At 42.1% G+C, this 18,180-nt stretch overlaps 1 protein-coding gene across 10 annotated transcripts in view; it reads left to right on the plus strand.

The window, feature by feature from the left end:
* Positions 1 to 18,180, plus strand: part of LOC120544931 (transcription factor 4-like) — a 403,968-nt gene that overhangs the window by 298,469 nt on the left and 87,319 nt on the right. The window contains exon 1 of one of the 10 annotated variants that reach the window (XM_039778825.1): positions 8,779 to 9,199. The exons of 8 other annotated variants lie outside the window; for them this stretch is intronic. In XM_039778825.1, coding sequence (XP_039634759.1) covers positions 9,131 to 9,199 — 69 coding nt within the window. In that variant the 5' untranslated portion in view covers positions 8,779 to 9,130. Of the gene's footprint in view, positions 1 to 8,778; positions 9,200 to 18,180 lie in introns of those variants that run through there. One more of the 10 variants, XM_039778826.1, reaches the window with a different exon arrangement.

Below are 18,180 nucleotides of genomic sequence, written 5' to 3' on the forward strand. Positions count from 1 at the left end.
GTCACATCAAGGGCTAGAAATGTCAAGTTTATTGCTTTTATTTCTTCGAAAAAGTAAAATATCTTTGACTGTATCACTGCATGTCTCATATAGTCTTCTCACTTACAGTTTGGTCGACGGAAATGTCAAAGAATATGGCAAAAATGTCAGGGACAAAAAAAGCAAAAAATGCCGAAAAAGAGCCAAAAAAACAGGTGGGCCAAAATGTATTATGAACCTAAATTGATATGGAGGGCCGGATCAAAAATTTGCAAGGGGACGGATTTGGCTTTGAGTTTGACACGTGTGCCTTAACCCTCATGTTGTCTTGTCTCTTGTTGTCGTTTTTCAAAGTTTTTTATATTAGAAAACATGAAAAGTCGAAGAGAAGCGCTGACAATGTAAAAAAAAATGTAATACAAAAAAACCACCAGGAGAAAACATCAAAAAAATTTGAAAAAACGTCCAAAACATTACAAAAAAAACGCCCCAAATGTTGAAAAAGTGACAAAACGTCGGGAAAAAAACCCAACGAAATGTCAGATGAAGCGATATCAATTTTGAAATAAGTTGAAAAGAAAACACACAAAAACTTGGAAGAAAGCAGCTAAAACATTGAGATATCTCCCGCCACTATCCTCGGGCCGGGCCCCTGATCAAGCATTTGTGTTTTTTTTAATCGTTACTTTATTAGCCTAATTGGGTGGGGAGAAAGCTATGCCATAATCATGCGCAGCGTCTCCTCCACTCGCACGCATCACACCGGGCCTGCTGGGCTGTATGGTGGAGCTTAAGTGCAACATGGAGCTTGAAGATGTAAAGAAAAAAAGAAAAACAGGAGAATTAGCCTACCTTTGAGCAAGTTTGGAGGAAAGTCGGAGGTATGGAACCATTTTAAACAAGTCGTGGGCAGCGACAACATACGTGTTGGCTTTGTCGAGCGCATTAAGTGCGGGACGCTGCTCGCCTATAACAGCAAAAAAAACAGGGACGATGAACAGACACATGAAGCAGGCTCGCCATAGCAAAAAAGATGATAGTCAGCCTTCAACATCCTCTTTTGTTACTTCTCCAAGCATACCCCTTCTAAACTGATTTCTGCAATGACGGGCTCATAATTACAGTTAATGTGTCGGGCCGGGCTTGATTTTTTTTGGGCCTGATCTAAGCTCTACCAGGGACACAACCAGTCGTTTCCTGGGTGAGAGTCCTGTGTTTTCCACAGGACACAAACTCTGCTACACCGCTTGAAAGCCCTGCGAGTGGTTTTATACAGCAGCAGTCACTGTAGTGCATGCAGCAATAAATACATGGAATGCATATGCATTACAGTGCTTTGCTTATCGTAGCTATATGTACCGATGGTTCATGAGAACAGCCCGACTACAGTAAGTACAAGAGGCCAAGGTTGAAGCAGGATGTAGTTCTGTTAACTGTTAATCTCCTTAATCTCTGTATACCTCCCTTGTTATAGACAGCTCCAACAACGTGAAAGCCGATTAAAACAACCGGATTTGAAGCAGCTACAAATATCACAATATCAGAAGTGGAAAAGGGTACAAAAATCTTCTACTTAAGAAAAAAATGACTTCCATGAACTTGTACTTAAGTACAAGTCAAACCACCAGTATAAAAATCTACTCAAGTAAAAAGTAGTTCATTTAAAATGTAATAGTGTTTACTAGTGTAAAAGTGACTTAGTTACTATTTAACAGCGGTGGGAGTATCTATTTATAATTATACTTATTCAATATCTTATTTATACCTACCTACCCTCATATTATGCTCATTGTCAGGTCCATAATTGTATTTAGAGGTTATATCAGAATAGGTTTACATGGTTTAATTTTCAAAAAACACCATATTTTTGTTGTACTGCACATTGCTGCAGCTCCTCTTTTCACCCTGTGTGTTGAGCTCTCTGGTTTAGCTACAGAGTGAGGCATCTCACTTCTGTTCCATCTTTGTTGGGAGTCACACATGCTCAGTAACTAGGTAAGGACTACTAGCCAGTCAGAAGCAGAGTATGAGGGCGTGCCCTGACAGTACCTAGGTAAGGACTACTAGCCAGTCAGAAGCAGAGTATGAGGGCGTGCCATGCTAGCAGCTAGGCGAGCATTATAACGTGTGTTCCAAAGTGACCACGTCTGTCTCTGAAGTAAAGGCTGGACTACAATAGAGCTGTTTGGAGCAGTTTGTGAACAGTGTTTTCTGTTGGAGATGGTAAGTCCCTTTGGGGGGGGACTTTGGCCTTTTTCACTTTGTAAACCTATAACATGCACAAAAAAGATATAGAACACAATAAAGGAAAGGGGGAATAGCCAAAAAGCATAATATGAGCACTTAAAATTTCAGTCTTTTGCCATTTGATAAGGGCACAAAGCCATATCGCACTTTGGATTTTAGTTTAACAACGTTAGAGACCTTTTTGTATTGACTTTTTCTATTTTACCTTGTGATGACTGTGGGCCACATTGGCCCGTTTTCAATTTTTGTTTTATATCAGAAAATATGGGATGTAGAAATAAGCGCTGAAAATGTGTAGAAGAAAAATTTTGCAATTTAAAACGTTGGAAAAAGCAAAAACAAAAATTGGAAAAGGGTCAAAAAACGTCGAAATAAAGGGTTGACAGGAAGACAACACAAGGGTTAAAATGTAGCAGGGCACAATACTTCAAACAAGACCTACGTAAGTAAAGGTAATTAAAAAAGACTACTACAATTACAATTACAGTAACACGGGAGTAATTGTAATTCATTGCTTTCCAACTGTGCCCAGTCGTTCCTGGCAGACATATACGGTGTTGTGGTAAATCTGGGCAGTGTGTGTTTCTGGGTCCGTACACAAACCTGCATGTCTATCAGACTCACAATGGAGGCTCTGTGGTATTTTTTTTAAAGTTTACCTTTCATTTCCAAGGCGCCATCTGACCAGTTTGAATGAAACTTTGTCGCAACCAGTTCGACAGCTCCTCACACAAAACTGTTGTTTTAACACCATTATATTTTGATTAAAAAAAAAAAAAAAAAGGCCACACCAAACAGTCCCAGCCGGTTGTCTGGGATTAAAGTAACATCGTGTGCCAGGAAAAAAGAATTCAGACAAACACCCATTCAGGTCGGCACATTTAAAGGTTTTTGTGGCGCCTCCTATTGGCCAGTTTGAGTTTGAACATTGTTTTCTTACGTTGATTTCAACGTGTGTCGCCCTCATGAAAAAAGCACACTGTCAACCCGAACGTTTAAAGTAATTAAATAGATTAAGTTGTGTATTCTCAAAGTTTTAGAAAACGTTCTACGAACTTAATTATGTCAAGTTGGTGTAACATGTTCTTCCTTTTTAACTAATAATTTTTTGATTAAATGGAACTATTTTGTTTATAAGTAAGCATGACTTAAAAACATAACTTAAGTACAGCTTAATAGAATGAAGTAATTACATGCTAAGAATCACTCATGTTGTCCTCGGATCAAATTTGACCCATTTTCAACGTTTAAAAAAAAAAATTCAGATATATAGGTTTCTTTCAAAGAAATTGCCAAAAAATAACAATGATGCACGGACGTACGTTGTATGTTACCCATACAACATTCTTCGCAGATGAAATTAATGATTTACTTCCATTGAATTTTGGGTGTTTTATTCTATTTGATAGCATTTTAATTTTTTTTATTTGTTTTAAAAACGCATCCTGACTGAACTGTGACATGAACCCGTCTGTGATTCAGTTAACATCCTCCTATCTAAACTATTAGTCAAAATAATTCATAATATCTGCTTTTTTAAAAACTCAACACAAGGGTTAATGTATCCAGATCTGCTTCAGCGTACAGCCTGATTAACAGAGAGGAGTTCAGAACTAATCTATTGGCTGCTGACAGCTCGTGACTCAGACATTCAATGTGTGACTTCAAAACTGATCATTAGTCATAAACCCAGTATCAGATGGTCACTGGTAGCCGGTCACCATGGCAACTGACAAGTTGTTGTTCTGGGAATATTTAAAAGAAAATCTTTTAATTTAGAAACGGATGGAGTCAACACACAGGAATGCAACATGGGAGGAAATAGGAGAGGAGGAAAGAGGAGGAGAAAGGAACGGGGGAGAGAAGGAAACGAGGGCGAAGGAAACGTGAATAATGGAGGAAATATGAAAGGAGGGAACGAGAAAAAAGGGGAAAAGAGGGGAGGCGGGAAAGGAAGAAGAATTCAATTAGACTTTTTTTTTATGTGTAAGTTAAATTTGACTTTTAACATATGCAAGGCTATTTCACTCTACTTTTCACGTAGAGGCTACAGAGGAATTTGAATACGGAACAAATATGTCATCATCTCAAAGAGCAAACATCACAGATCTCCCACCAAAGAAGAAGAGACGAGGAGAGCACTGTTCGAATTACGGGGGGGGAGGGGGGGGGGCGGTTTCCCCTAGATGAGACTTGGACCCTCCCAAAAGGGATGAAAATAATAGTTTGGGGGGTACTGAAAATTTTTTATAAAATATAATGTTAGCGTATCCAAAATTGGATGTATTTAAATGCAGTATTACCATCACATACCAACAATTCAGGAAATAATCTAATGAAATACCATTTTCAAACCCTCACTCCCCATTGGGCCTTAGCCTACCATTTCTCTGGTATGTTCAGACTGTGTTCTCTGCTATGGTTCTTTGATATCACTTCACTAGCCGTCAAAACGTACGTACCGGGTACGGGCGCAGGCGCCGGTGTGTCAGCGAAATTAAGAGTAAGCGGTTGAATCAACTTTACGCCACGTCCCCGTCTTCCCTGGCATCGTTTCAAGAATGTTTGCGTCCAAAGGGATCCATTTGGAAATGACTCAACACGCTACTTCATGTTCCAGGCCTACAGGTGGCGCTGTTTCTGCTGCAGAAATTCACCAAAAAACGGAGAAGAAGAGGCGGAGCATGCGCATAAAGCGTTCGCGCTGTATACAGACACAGTATATTTTGCCCCAGTATCCCTAATAGGCTCAATATCTTCTCCAGCAGGAACACAAGTACGTGGTCCGCCATTGTTGTTGTTATGAAACGACGTCGCGGGATGAAGAGGTCGAAGGCTAGAGGTCGAGGGATGTGGCGATGACATCGTCGATGCGCAAGTATGCGGCTTCGACGCAAGGGCGGCGTTTTCGAATTTCTTTCACCCTGGGACCAGGTTTCAAAAAAAGTGCGTCTTCAGGCAGCGCGTTGACAGGATTCGTTTGGACGATCGGCCAAAACGATTCAAAACGTGCGTTTACACCAAAAAGCGCTTCCGTGTGGATGGCCCCTGAATCTCTGCCTTATGGTTTTGACTGCCACGTGTATCATCATGCGTTGTGCTTTGTGGCAAATGTTATGAGCAGCTCGTCATAAACAGGTTTTCAGAACTGTCTGAATTTGGTTGTTCATAGTGTTTCTCTCATCTATAGGCCCGGACACACAGAGCCGACGGCCAAACGTCGGCAGAAAAGCCAGTCGGGCTGATCAGTCTCCCCGAGTTGGTTAAAAAAACGCCTCGGCACACACCAAAGAGACGAGACGTAATACGTCTCCATAACAGCATGCGGCGCTAATCTGTATTGTTGCCCAAAACTGAAAACCGGCAGCTGATTGGACGAACGCGTCACGTGGCTCTGGCTTCTCCGGAAAATCAAAGCCAGACTGTCATGGTGGCTCGTTCAGAATACGATCTCATATTGGACTAAAAGTTTATTTGTAGTTTATTTAAATAGGGACAGATACAAAAAACATAGATTATTACAGAAATAACAATCCGATGCCTGTATCACAGTTTGTAGCCATGGCTAATTCGCAACACCTGTCCCACCGAAACATGTTTCTGAAAACATTTTAATCGAGAAATAGGCCGTGCAGTTGCTGAATGTGTATAGGCTCTGTGTGTCCGGGCCTTATAATGAAGTCATTAGCTATGTTTCCAGCCACACCTTTTTATCCGAATTAAGGGATATCGAATGAAAAATGCCTCATGGAAACAGTAAAATTCGATAGAATTTCATGAATATCGACTCAAAGGAAATATGTTTGGTCACATCGGATTTTCTCTTGATCGATATATATATATATAGATCGGCTTATGTGATAAACGCTGATGGAAACGTTATTTGCCGAATAAATTAATGAATTGCGATTAAGTTTTAAGTCATTTTATGGTTGCAACCCGCAATAAAACGAAGAAGAAGAAGTTTTAGTTCATTGCCGCCCAGTATTTCCGCTCTGTTTGCACACATTACAGGTGTCAACAAAGACAGATGGAAGTGGACGAACGAGGAGACAAGAGACTTTTTGAATTTAATTTACAAGCAAAATATAACGGCTATTTTAGATAGCAAAAATCTAAGAAATGGCATAATTTATCAGGAACTGGCGAAGGAAATGGCCAACAAAGGTTATGAAAAGCAGTGGGACGTCCTCCGGAGTAAATGGAAGGGGCTCAAACAGCGGTGCCGGAGGAAAAATAAAAGGCAAGTTCCACCTTTTTGATGAGCTGGATCAGATCCTCGGCCAAAGGCCCATTGTAGCTTCCTTGGCTTCTTATGTTAACAACAACTACTTCTGTCTAGCAAAACTTTGTTTGCAAAAGTTTGCTTGAATGTTGTACGATTAAGTGCAAAAATGAAAGGAAACACCTTATAAAGTCTCAAATCAATTCGATATACCAATTTAATCGCAAAACAGCATGTGACGTCATTACGCAAAGGTTTTCATTCGCTTTAAAGCCGTTGGATGGAAACACACTTTCACCAGCTTTATTCGCATGAGTTTTTTTACCGAACTTCAGATAATTCGATTGACGAAGTGGATGGAAACTTAGCTAGTGTCTAGCTAGCTAGCTAAAAGTTCACGCAGCTCCTGAAGCTCTCTGTACCAAGCAAATATTGTCCGTATCTTGTAAGCCAATATAAAGTGGAGAGTGACGTCGCCAGTCGAAATAGACCCCCCCCCCGAAGCTCACGGTATAATTCGAACACTGGAGGAGAGTGCCAAAAAAAGAGAGAAAAGTTAAAAGATGAGAGGTGGGGAGAGAACTGTATATATTTTGAAAATGTATGTGTTAATGTAAGTAAAATATTTTGCTTTTCAAATGTTTTTGTAAAGAAATTAGTCTGTGGAAAATATGAAATGAAAGATTCTAGAAAAAGTCTACAAAATCTACAAGACTCTGACCAGGGACAGCTGACATCTGACACAAGGCAAGGAAAGAGGAGAGGAGTAAACACATGGGGAGGAAACAAGGTAATAAGGGAGGGCATAATAAAGGAGGAAACGAGAGAGAAGGAGGGAAAAAGCGGGGAGGTGGGTCAGGCAGAAGAAGAAGACGGGAGGACATTAGGAAACAAGGGGGGAGGAAACAAGGGAAGAAAGGAGGAGAGGAAAGAAGGAAAGGAACACACAAAAGGGGAAGATTCAAAGAAAGAAGGAGACGGGAGCAGCAAACAAGGGAGGACGAGAGTAAACAAGGGGAGGAAACAAGGGGATAATGGGAATAGGAGAGAGGAAACAAGAGAGAGGAGAAGAAGAAAACAAAAACAAAGGGAAACAACAAGGAAAGGAACGAGGAAAAGGAAAAAGGGGGAGGAAGAAAGAGTGGAGGCGGGAAAGGAAGAGGAAGATGGGAGGACATCAGGTAACAAGGGGGAGGAAACAAAGGGGAAAAGGAGGAGAGTAAATAGTAAAGAAGTAAGGGAGGAAACAAAAGGAGAAGACTAAAGGTGGAAAAGAAGGAGATGGGAGAAACAAACTGGGGAGGAGAGGAGTAAACAGGGGTAGGAAACAAGGGAATAAGGAAGGAAATAGGAGAGGAGGAAACAGGAGAGAATGGGAAAGGGGAGGAAGAAGGAAACAGGAGGAGAAACAATGGGGGGGAGAAGGAAACAAGGGGGGCAGGAAACAAGTGAATAACGGAGGAAATAGGAGAGGAGGAAAGAGAGCAATAAGGATACAGATGAGGAAAACGAGAGGGGAGAAAACAAGGGAGGAGGAGATGAGTGGAACAGGAGAGGAGCGGAGGAGCAAAGAGGAGTGGGAGAAAAAGGGGAGAAGAGGATTAAAAGGAGGAGAGGGTGTTGAAAGAAAGCGGTGGAAAAAGTGAACGTTCGGCTCAGTTCAAAGACAGGCGGCGAACTGCAGCATCGCGCGAGGAGGGAGGGAGGGAGGGAGGGAGGGAGGAGGGATGACTTCCAGATTTACTGTGGAAAGTTGAAAGAGTGTCGGCGACCGCGCGCGTGTCCGCGAGCGCCTGTCTGTGTGTGTGTGTGTGTGTGTTTGTGTGCGCGCGCTACGTTTCAACCTCTCTCTCCGTACATTTTCCGTGTGTGAGTGCGAGTGTGTGCGCGCGAGAGAGGGGGAAACAGAGAGAGAGAGGAGAGAGAGAGAGAGGGGGGAGAAACAGAGGGAGAGAGAGAGAGGGGAGAAACAGAGGGAGAGAGACAGAGAGAGAGAGAGAGAGGGAGAGAGAGGGGGGAGAAACAGAGGGAGAGAGACAGAGAGACAGAGAGAGAGAGAGAGAGAGAGAGAGAGAGGGAGAGAGAGAGGAGAGAGAGAGGGGAGAAACAGAGGGAGAGAAAGAGAGAGAGAGGAAGAGGGAGAGAGAGAGAGAGGGGAACAGAGAGAGAGAGAGGAAGAGGGAGAGAGAGAGAGAGGGGGAACAGAGAGAGAGAGAGAGAGAGGGAGAGAGAGGGGGGAAACAGAGAGAGAGGGGGAAACAGAGAGAGAGGGAGAGAGAGAGAGAGAGAAGTGGCCCACCCCCTCTCTCTCGCTCACTCTCTCTCTCGCGCTCTCTCTACCTACTTTGCATATTCCGCGTGCCTCGGCTCGGCCATATGGGAAAATGCAACTGAAGGAATTGTCGGCGGGGAAAAAAAACACGCAGGCAGGAGCACGCGAGCGGAGCGCCGAGAGTTTGAGACCATAACAAATCCTGAGGAAAAAAGTTCCAACGGGTAGCTAGAGGGGGGAAAAAGAAGAAAAGGTGGAGAGTAAGAAAAGAGAACGGGCGGGGGGAAAACGTGATAAACCCAAAACAGAGAGAGAGAGAGGGAGGGAGAGAGAGAGAGAGAGAGAGACACGCGGAGAAAGAGAAAAAGGGAGAGATCGAGCGTTTCTTTCTGCGGAGGAGAGGAACGATGTACTGCGCGTACACCATCCCCGGGATGACGGGCAGCTCACTGATGTATTACTACAACGGCAAAGCGGTAAGGCGCGAGCTTCCATCCCTCCGTACCGTTTCTTGTCTTCCTCCGTGAGGGTTTGGGTGAGAGAGAGAGAGAGAGAGAGAGAGGGGAATGAAAGGAGAAGTGAGAGAGAGTAGAGAGAGAGAGAGAGAGAGGGAGAGGGAGAGAGAAGGTGTGAAGGTGAAGAGCGTGGCTTTTTACGCACCGACTCAACAGTGCGCCGGGTCTCCGCCGGACTGCGACTCTGTTGGGGTTTATTTTTGGAAGAAATTTTTTTTTAAAAACAGCGGTGCTGTTGTTTAGCGGGGGAAATAACTGTGTGTGTGTGTGTGTGTGTGTGGGTGCGTGCGTGCGTGCGTGCGTGTGTGACAGATGCTGTGGAGTGCGTAGCGCATGGATAAATAGGTTGGACCGACTCTTCTGAAATGTGATGAATTTGGGTTTACAGTGTGTGTGTATCACACCTCGGCTATTAGAAATATTGTATTAAAAAAAATTGTCGGTAATCTAGTGTTTTTTTTTATTGTCTTCCTGATTGTGCGCATGAAATAAGCCTTCTCACAGCTTTATTTCTGTCTTTTTCTGTCGCTTATTTCTTTTTCTTTCTTTTTCTTTTAAAGGACGTAAATGCGGCAAAATAACAGCCTCAGTATTGCATCGAATGAAAGATTACTTTTTTGTGTTGCTCTGTGGCGACTGACACACGTGCGGTTCTCCGTGTTTGTTTGGTTGTGTGTCTCATTCAGGGACTTGTGGCTTGTCGTATTTTTTTCATTTTTTTCATTTCATTTCTTCCCATGAAAAAAAAAAGTGGATTTCTCCGTCGTAATTTGGCCTCAAATGATGTTTGCGATATCTTATTATAGTAGCGTTCAGTTATTTCACCCATAACCTCGGAACACGCGTTCACGGCAAAGCTGGGAAATATACGTCTGCCCTTAGATTCTTGTACTTCAGAATGATATCACTGATATTATGTTATTGCAATTTATTTTCAATCCATTTTCATGCCATTCAAATAATAGGAGTGCAGCAAATTCTGAAAGTGTTAAAGTTGGAAGTCTACCCATCTGTCCTTTTTCATATCTGTCTGTGTGAAGACTTCAAATATATAGAACCCATAATTGTTCATCTTCATTTAAAATATACTGAGTATCTAAAAAATTGAGAACCATAAACCGCGACCCTAAAAAGAAATACATCTGAGAAAGTGGTTGTCATACAGTATACAAGTATGAAGCTGTCTGACCTCCTGTGGGCCTGTCTCTCTGTCTGTCTGTCTCCCAGTAACCCCCCACCTGTAAAACCAGTAACCAGGGTGAAGTGATTTACAGAGAGGGGGATGAAGTAAGGGCTAGAAATGAGGACCAGGGTGTAAAGCGAAGCGAGGGTGAATGGATTTCACAGGTTTTCTGGCGTTAAAAGCAGGAATTGTGTGCAAGTCGCAGGTGTAAATGAAGACGGAAGGCTGGGATTTCCTACAGATCCACCTGTCAGTGAACTGTCCGTCCGCCTTCGTCTCACCTTTGACCCCTATTTGCCGCTTTCCAGAGTTCAAGAGGAGAAAAAAAAGAAGGAGAAAATAAAGAGGAGGTGACAGCGAGAGGACGGACCGAAAACAAGGACAGAAATAAGGACCGAAATAATCTTATAATTTTTTTTTTTAAGAATTGTGTGTCCAAATTGTTTGATCTTTGTTACCATATAAGCAGTAATGCATCTAAGCCATTTTAAAATGAATAATAAGTCTTTTAAAAAAAAAAAAGAACTGGCACCTTACAGGCCTTCTGAGAGAATTTATCAATCCATCGCATACGGTAGCTGTGAATATTTGTCCGCACAATTATATTTATGCAACAAACAGCAAGCACACATTTAATTATTTTGCAGAGAAAATGTACGGTTAGAATTTTGACACAAAACGTTGTTAATGGTGCGTTTTTGGGAGGTTATACATATCTATGACCTTCGTATCAATGCGATTTATGAATCCGATTTTAATTCTTGTGGTTTCATTTATATTTTCTAATTCTAAATGGATTTAATCCGTCTTTTATACATCCTGTATTTTTACATGTTTGTTTAAATATATATATATATATATATATATGTGAAAATAATTTTTTTTGACTGATGTTTAGATTTTCCTCGGCTTGTTTATGAGCCTAAATTCGGTGGGTAACAGTAGTGTGTGTAGAGATGCTGTGGTAGCCGCTGGGACCCGTGCAGCGGGACACAGAGCCTCTGTTGTTCCAAGGCCGCCGCGCCGACAGTCGGCTCCTGTCTGCTCCTGTCTGCTCGCCGCCTGTTGGTTCTCCCGGCCCTCCATCCGGCCCGCCGAACGCTTCCAACCCGCGCCTGTCGGTCGTCAGCCATGGCTCCGGAGCCTTGTGCTTTTTGTCACCCCCGCTCTCTCTCTCTCCCTCTCTCTCTCTCCCCCGTAGCTTAGGGCCTTCTTTGTATCTTGCCGGCTTTCGCTCGGAGCCGGAGCTCCTTAGTACGGCGGTGCCACGGGGAGGCGGGGGGGGGCGGCTCGGCGTGGCATCGCCGCTTTGTTTGAGCGGCTGGCTGCTGGATGGCACGTTGTGCCAACGGTCTTGATCCGGTGCCAAGCTCCTTTCCATCTTCACTTTACCCCCACCACTTCCGTCTCACTCTGTCTGTCTGTCTGTCTGTCTGTCTGTCTGTCCTGTGTCCCAGCTTGTTTACACCCGCTGTCCACTGACAGAAAGAGAAAAAACACACAAATAAGAGAATCGGTGTGATGAAGTGACGCTTGTCTTTTTGCGGCCTATTTTCTTGCTGGCTGTTTTTGTGGCTGGGTTTTTGAGGTGTTTTTTCGGTCATCCTGTGGGTTGTGTGAGAGCAGGTTCAGGCTGGTCGGTGTGTTAACGGAGGCAGAGAAGTGGAGCGAGTGGAAACTGGGGCAGAGCGGTCGGGGAGAGACAGAGAGGCTCGGGGCTGATCTGCAGCAGCAGCAGCAGCGGCGGCGGCAGCAACAAGCTACGGCCCGGCCAGGACCAAACAGTGAAGAGGCTGAATCGGGGGGCTTTGGTTTAAGGGAGAGTGTGTGTGTGTGTGTGTGTGTGTGTGTGTGTGTGTGTGTGGGGGGGGGGGACAAGGCCTGAGCCTTCGGTTAGCGGCTGTCGGCTCGCTAACTTAAGCTCCGGCGGCTTAATGAGGCAGCAGAAAGCTGGGCTAAAAACAAAAGGCCTCATTTAAAGCCGGCCCGGCCAGCCGGCTATTGTTATGCTAACGCAGCATTTGAATATTCAGTAAGTTTTTAATTAGGAGGGGTCCCGAAAGTGCCCTGCCAAAAAAAAAAAAAAATCCCGCAGCCCTCTGTCAATGCGCAGCTACAAGGAAACGCACACTTTAAACACTCTACACTGATGATGCTGGCGGTCGGCCGCCGAGAGTGCCGCGTCGCTGCGTTTCTGTGAGAAGATTGTAATTATTAGTTTTTTGATTCGCAGATTTTTTTTGATTTTATTTTTTTCAGTTAATGAACAATTACAGTCGGGCACGAAATATGATTTCTCATTCTGTCTTTTTCAAATGAACGTCAAATGAAAATATCCACATTTTTGTTTTGCTTATTTAAACGGACGTCCGTGTCCAGTTATTGCGAAGACGTGCACATTTAAATGCATTTCTAATTCCGTTGAAGGGCATTTTCTTTCAGTCGGCCGCTTTAAGTCCTCTCGGCCGTGGAGCGGCAGAAGCTGCGGTTTTTAAACGCACCGCCGGTGGAGAGGAGGTCAAGGGTCAAGGGCTCGACTCTCCCGATAAAATGAGAATAAAATAAAAGCGTTGGATAAGAATGTAAGATATTCATTTTTTCCTCAGATGAATAAATTGTAGTTCTATCATGGGAATCAAATAGGACTGCTAAAGGACTGGAAAAAAAAAAAAAAGATCTGATGATGTTTAAATCAACTAAATGTATTTATGTTTGAGATTAAAGTGACAGTTTAGCGTTATGTAATGTCAGTGTAATGACTCTGCCCCGGCTCATTTTTAAACATTTAGAAAGAAGGACTTCAGCCACAGAGAGAAGCTTTTCACGCCTGCAGCAGGAAAATATGCAAATGAAGGCGCTTCTGTGTGTTGGCGCCGTTGTCTGATCCTGAGAAGGGGCCTTAACGTCGTTCTTAACATCGCCTTTTAAAAAATCAAAAATAAAAAAAGTTTGATGTGCACTTTGTTTTGCCTACAAAGAGTTAATACATGGGAAATGTATTATGTTTTTGTGAGTGTGTGTGTGTGTGATTGTGATGCCAGTGTGTGTGTGTGTGTGTGTGTGGACATCCTGTGTGCTCAGTAGGCTGGAATTAGAGCACAGCGGGTTATGCAATTATTACTTTATAAATAGACGCGTGTGTGTGTGTGTGTGTGTGTCTGTGTGTGTGTGTGTGTGTGTGTGTGTGTGCGTGCGGGCCTGTATCTCCATCTGCTTGACTTATTCTGTTTGAACAACAACAAAAAGACAAATTTATTGCGTGTTTGTGTGCTTTTGTATGCAAGTGTGTGTGTGCGCTCACGTGTCCTTTCTTTGTGTACAAGCATAAACGTTGAACCCTTTGCTGTATATGTGTGTGTGTGTGTGTGTGTGTGTGTGTGTGTATTACAAATTGTAGAAATGTGTGTCTGTTTCAACATGCACCTTTTCTTCTTTTTTTTTTATAAATTTTATTTTTAGAAATGCTGAAAACGTGTCTCTTTTTTGGGGGTGTTTGTGGTGTATTACACTTTTTATTGTTTGGCTCTCTAGGTTAAGATTTAATAACGTCCGAGCGTCTTTCAGGTTTTTTTCCGAGCTTGTGCCATGTGTGTGTGTGTGTGTTTTGTGTAGTGTACTTACACTGTGGTAGGTTAAATAGGCTTTTGCCTTTCTTTACATTAGGATGACAACATTCCATTAACATTGAACAAGTGTGCCTGTGTGTGTGTGAGTTTGCTATCTATGTCTGAGTGCTTTAAGACACTCTCCTGTGTGTGTGTGTGTGTGTGTGTGTGTGTGTGTGTGTGTGTGTGTGTGTGTTTTTTTTTTTTTGTGTGTGTGGGTGGGGGGGGGGGGGCTGCCCTGTCCTGTCGGTGGGGTCAATGTTGCAGGTAGTGAGGTGTGTGTGTGTGTGTGTGGTGTCTGGCAGACACTCACACACTCACACACACACACACACACACTCACACACACACACACACACACACACACACACACACACACACACACACACACACACACACACACACACACACACACACCGTTCAGGCTTTAACTTAATCCTTCTGCATCAGATTATCTGACACTGATGCGGCTGATACACACACTGATACATAAAAGAACTGTTGACACACACACACACACACAAACACACACTGAACACATCTTTTTATTAAACAGGAAGTAAGGTAAAAATTGACATAGTGATGTGTTTTAGTAGACATAGTAGTGTGTTTTTTTTAACATTAACACAACAGAAAATGAATAATTCTTAGTTCTGATAATAACTCAATTGTATTAGTCAGTTATAGAGCTGCACTATATCTTTTCTGTAAACATTTAGCAGTTTTTTTTCAGAATCACAGCAGTCTATAAACAAAAATCAAAACCACTTTATTTGATTTTCTGGCAACTTTGAGTTTTTTGACCTAGTTATTAAATGATGCATCAGACAAATACCGCACCAGACATCATGATAATGGAAATAAATTGCATTTGGCCCACATGCTTTAGAAGTATCAACCTAGTTGATGATATTTGTGTCTCACTGTGTGTGTGTGTGTGTGTGTGTGCGTGTGTGTGATGTTCTCTTGCTGTAGTGTTCAGCCAGTGAACGGCGAGACCTCTCTTTCACCATTTCCCGTATCTTCATTACTAATGTAGGAAAGGGTAATTAGCAGGTCATTAGTGATGTCATAGCTGTCAGACGTTTTGAAATGGAAGTGTGAGAGCGGCTTGCTGATGGAGAGCCGATGTGTCGCTGATAACGAGACGTTTTTCTGGTTTAATCTTGCATAAAGGTGCTGGATGACTTTTGTTCATTTTGGACGTGCTTTGCATAGACTAGCGTTGTGTATAGGGCTTCGCGATATGAGGAAAATCTCGAATTGCGATACTACGATCGCGATATGATTCACGATATTGGAGGGAATGATCTTTTTTGTATCACTATTGTCATTTTCACCCAAAAATAATATAAATATATATATTTTTTAATATATATTTTCTTTACTCTGTACGATAGGATGTGTAGGGCAGGACGTCTCTGCAGCACCACGATGCTTTGACACATATTTAGCTTTTAACAAATATTGCACCTCTCTGCGATTTGGATATTGCACCAGTCCATATTGCGATTTTGATAACATTGCGCATAATTGTGCAGCCCTAATTGTGTACCAGGGCTGGGACGTTGTCTTTTTGTCCCGATTTCAACTCCTTCACAATAAAGGGGTGCCGATTTGATTTCTATTGCGACTTTCATTCATTGCGCTTAGATGGTATCGAGTATTGGGATTTTCTTTTCCTTCTTTAACCCTTGTGTTGTCTTCCTGTTTCCCATGAACTTGTCAAAATCGAATTTAAAACGTTTTTGCCACTTATTTCAATGTTTTAAAAAAAATTCATGGTCATTAAACTTAGTTTATATGACATTATACCTCATCTTTGGGGGTAAAACAAAGCAGGAATTATGAATTATTTTGACTAATACTTAAGATCAGAGGATGTTGAGTGGATCATGTTAATGTCAAAGTTTAGTCAGGATGCTGTTTTTTTTTTTTTTAAATGCTATATAATTTTAATAAAACAACCAAAATGCACTGAGAGTAATCATTAATTTAACCTGCATGGGTTCCATACAACGTACAACGTGCATCTATATCTTTGAAAATGGATCAAATTTGACCTGAGGACGACAGGAGAGTTGACAAAAACAAAAGTTGAATAAGGCCGGCCACACGCGTGGCGTTTCTGTTGCGTGTCGGTTGGGTGGCGCTGCTGCTGCTAGCCTCGTCTGGACACATGTAGCCTATGTTTCCCATTTCCCCTGCACTCAAGCAGTAGTATACTTCATGTTAAACATAAATAGGCCTATATACTGATCTGATTACAGCAAAGACAATGTCGGCAGTATTGACGGCAAAATAGGCTCCAGAATATTTCGTTCTGCATTGACAGGTGCGATATCTGAACATATTTTCCCATTCTATTTTGCCTGGAAACGCTTCCAACACGCTTGTGTGTCGCGTGAAAAATAGGCGTTGGCCCTATTTCTAGCATGCACGTGTTGTCGTGTCATGCAGGCAGTGTGCACGCTCTAACCTGTTAACACAGGAGCCGAAATATAAACGGACACGCCACGCAGCTGGCACGCTCACGCCACGCAGGCAGTGTGAAGCCGACCTAATACACTTCTAGAGACAATGTACAATGAGACATTTCTAATTATTTTCTACGAAGAATGCACGTCACATGTCAGTTAGTCAGTCTGAGTCATTGTACTTTCTGCTTTTTCAGCTTTCTGTCTGTTTTGCTGGAAACGGATATGATGTATGCGGTACCGTATAAACAGAAAATATTTAGGTTAGGTTTTTTTTGTTTTTTTAATTGATTCTAGGGAAAATAATCAATTTTAAAAATCGTCGGCACAAAAAAATCACAATATCATATGTGAATGGATTTTTTTAGATGAAGTTTGGGAGGTTCTGTACGTTATTAAGCTGCAGTGTTTGAAATTGAGATTCATATTTACTGCTCGCTGTCCATTATTTATGTATATTTTGAATGCTGGGTTTTAGGTTCAGGGGTTTAATGCATGTTCAAATGTGGCTGTGAGATTTAAATGATGCGTGATGTTATTGGTAATCAGAGGTAAAAAATATATATAATTGATGTGTTTTATGGAGCTTTCCTGCAGTGAAAGGAGACAGGGTGACCTGAAGGCAGCATGCAGCCTGTAGGATTAAAGGCCTGAGCTAGCTGCAGCATCACCAACATTTGCTCTTTTATATCGTTTTTTCAAGTGCACTATATTCTATATTTTGGCTGCATGTTATTAGAAGCGTGTCTGCAGAGCCTCCACGTGTCCTAAGACTATTTATTTGGTTCAATATCAGAACTTAGAAGTAATTCAATTGCCTTGCAATTGCACTTTTATCAGATTTTATTTGTCTTTCTGTCATAATTCGTCGAATTTTTTAGCAGCAGCATACAGAAGGGAGACAAACTTTCATCCTCAGTGACTTAATACTTACCTTTAAAAAGAGAGGGCTCGTCTTTTATTTATTTTTTTACACTATAGCCTAGTGACTGTAATTCAAGGTGGACCTAAAGAAATATCTACCAATTTATTCAAAAACAGAGAAAGCGCTAATCTAGGAAAAGAGGCTACTATTAGAAGATGTAGCCTATAATATGACTGAATACACAATCATAATGTTTACAGTGTGGAAGCTTGTTATCACATAACTGCAAGATGTTTCAATGAAATGCTTTAAGTTGGTCCGGAGGGGTTTTTTGGTGTCGTGGTAACCTGCTGCACAGTTTGTCTCTGGTTTATCCGTTGGTATATATTTACAGTACAGACTCCATACCTGCATTTCATTACACTGACCTGTCTGACCAGCAATCATGTGCCTGAATGCAACTGGAATATGTCAAAAACATTGAAAATAAACACAGGGCGTGTGCTGTATGTCATAATATATCGTAATATGCAGGTTGTTAAAAGAATGGTCAGTTTTTCTCTCTCTCTATCTCTCTCTCTCTCTCTGTCTTTATAAACCCTTGGCTTTTAATGTGCAAAGTCGCAGCTGCCAAAATTATGTACGTGCACATCAACACACACACACAAACACAAACACACACACACACACACACACACAAACACACATATAAAACCTACCAAGTTCTCTTTATCTTCCAGCCAAAAATGTTAAGTTACTTAAGCTTGCCTTTTGCTCTGAAGCTTGTGCTTAGTACATATGAGAATAGGCTT

This window comes from Perca fluviatilis, chromosome 17 (genome assembly GCF_010015445.1).
Source record: "Perca fluviatilis chromosome 17, GENO_Pfluv_1.0, whole genome shotgun sequence".
NCBI lineage: Eukaryota > Metazoa > Chordata > Actinopteri > Perciformes > Percidae > Perca > Perca fluviatilis.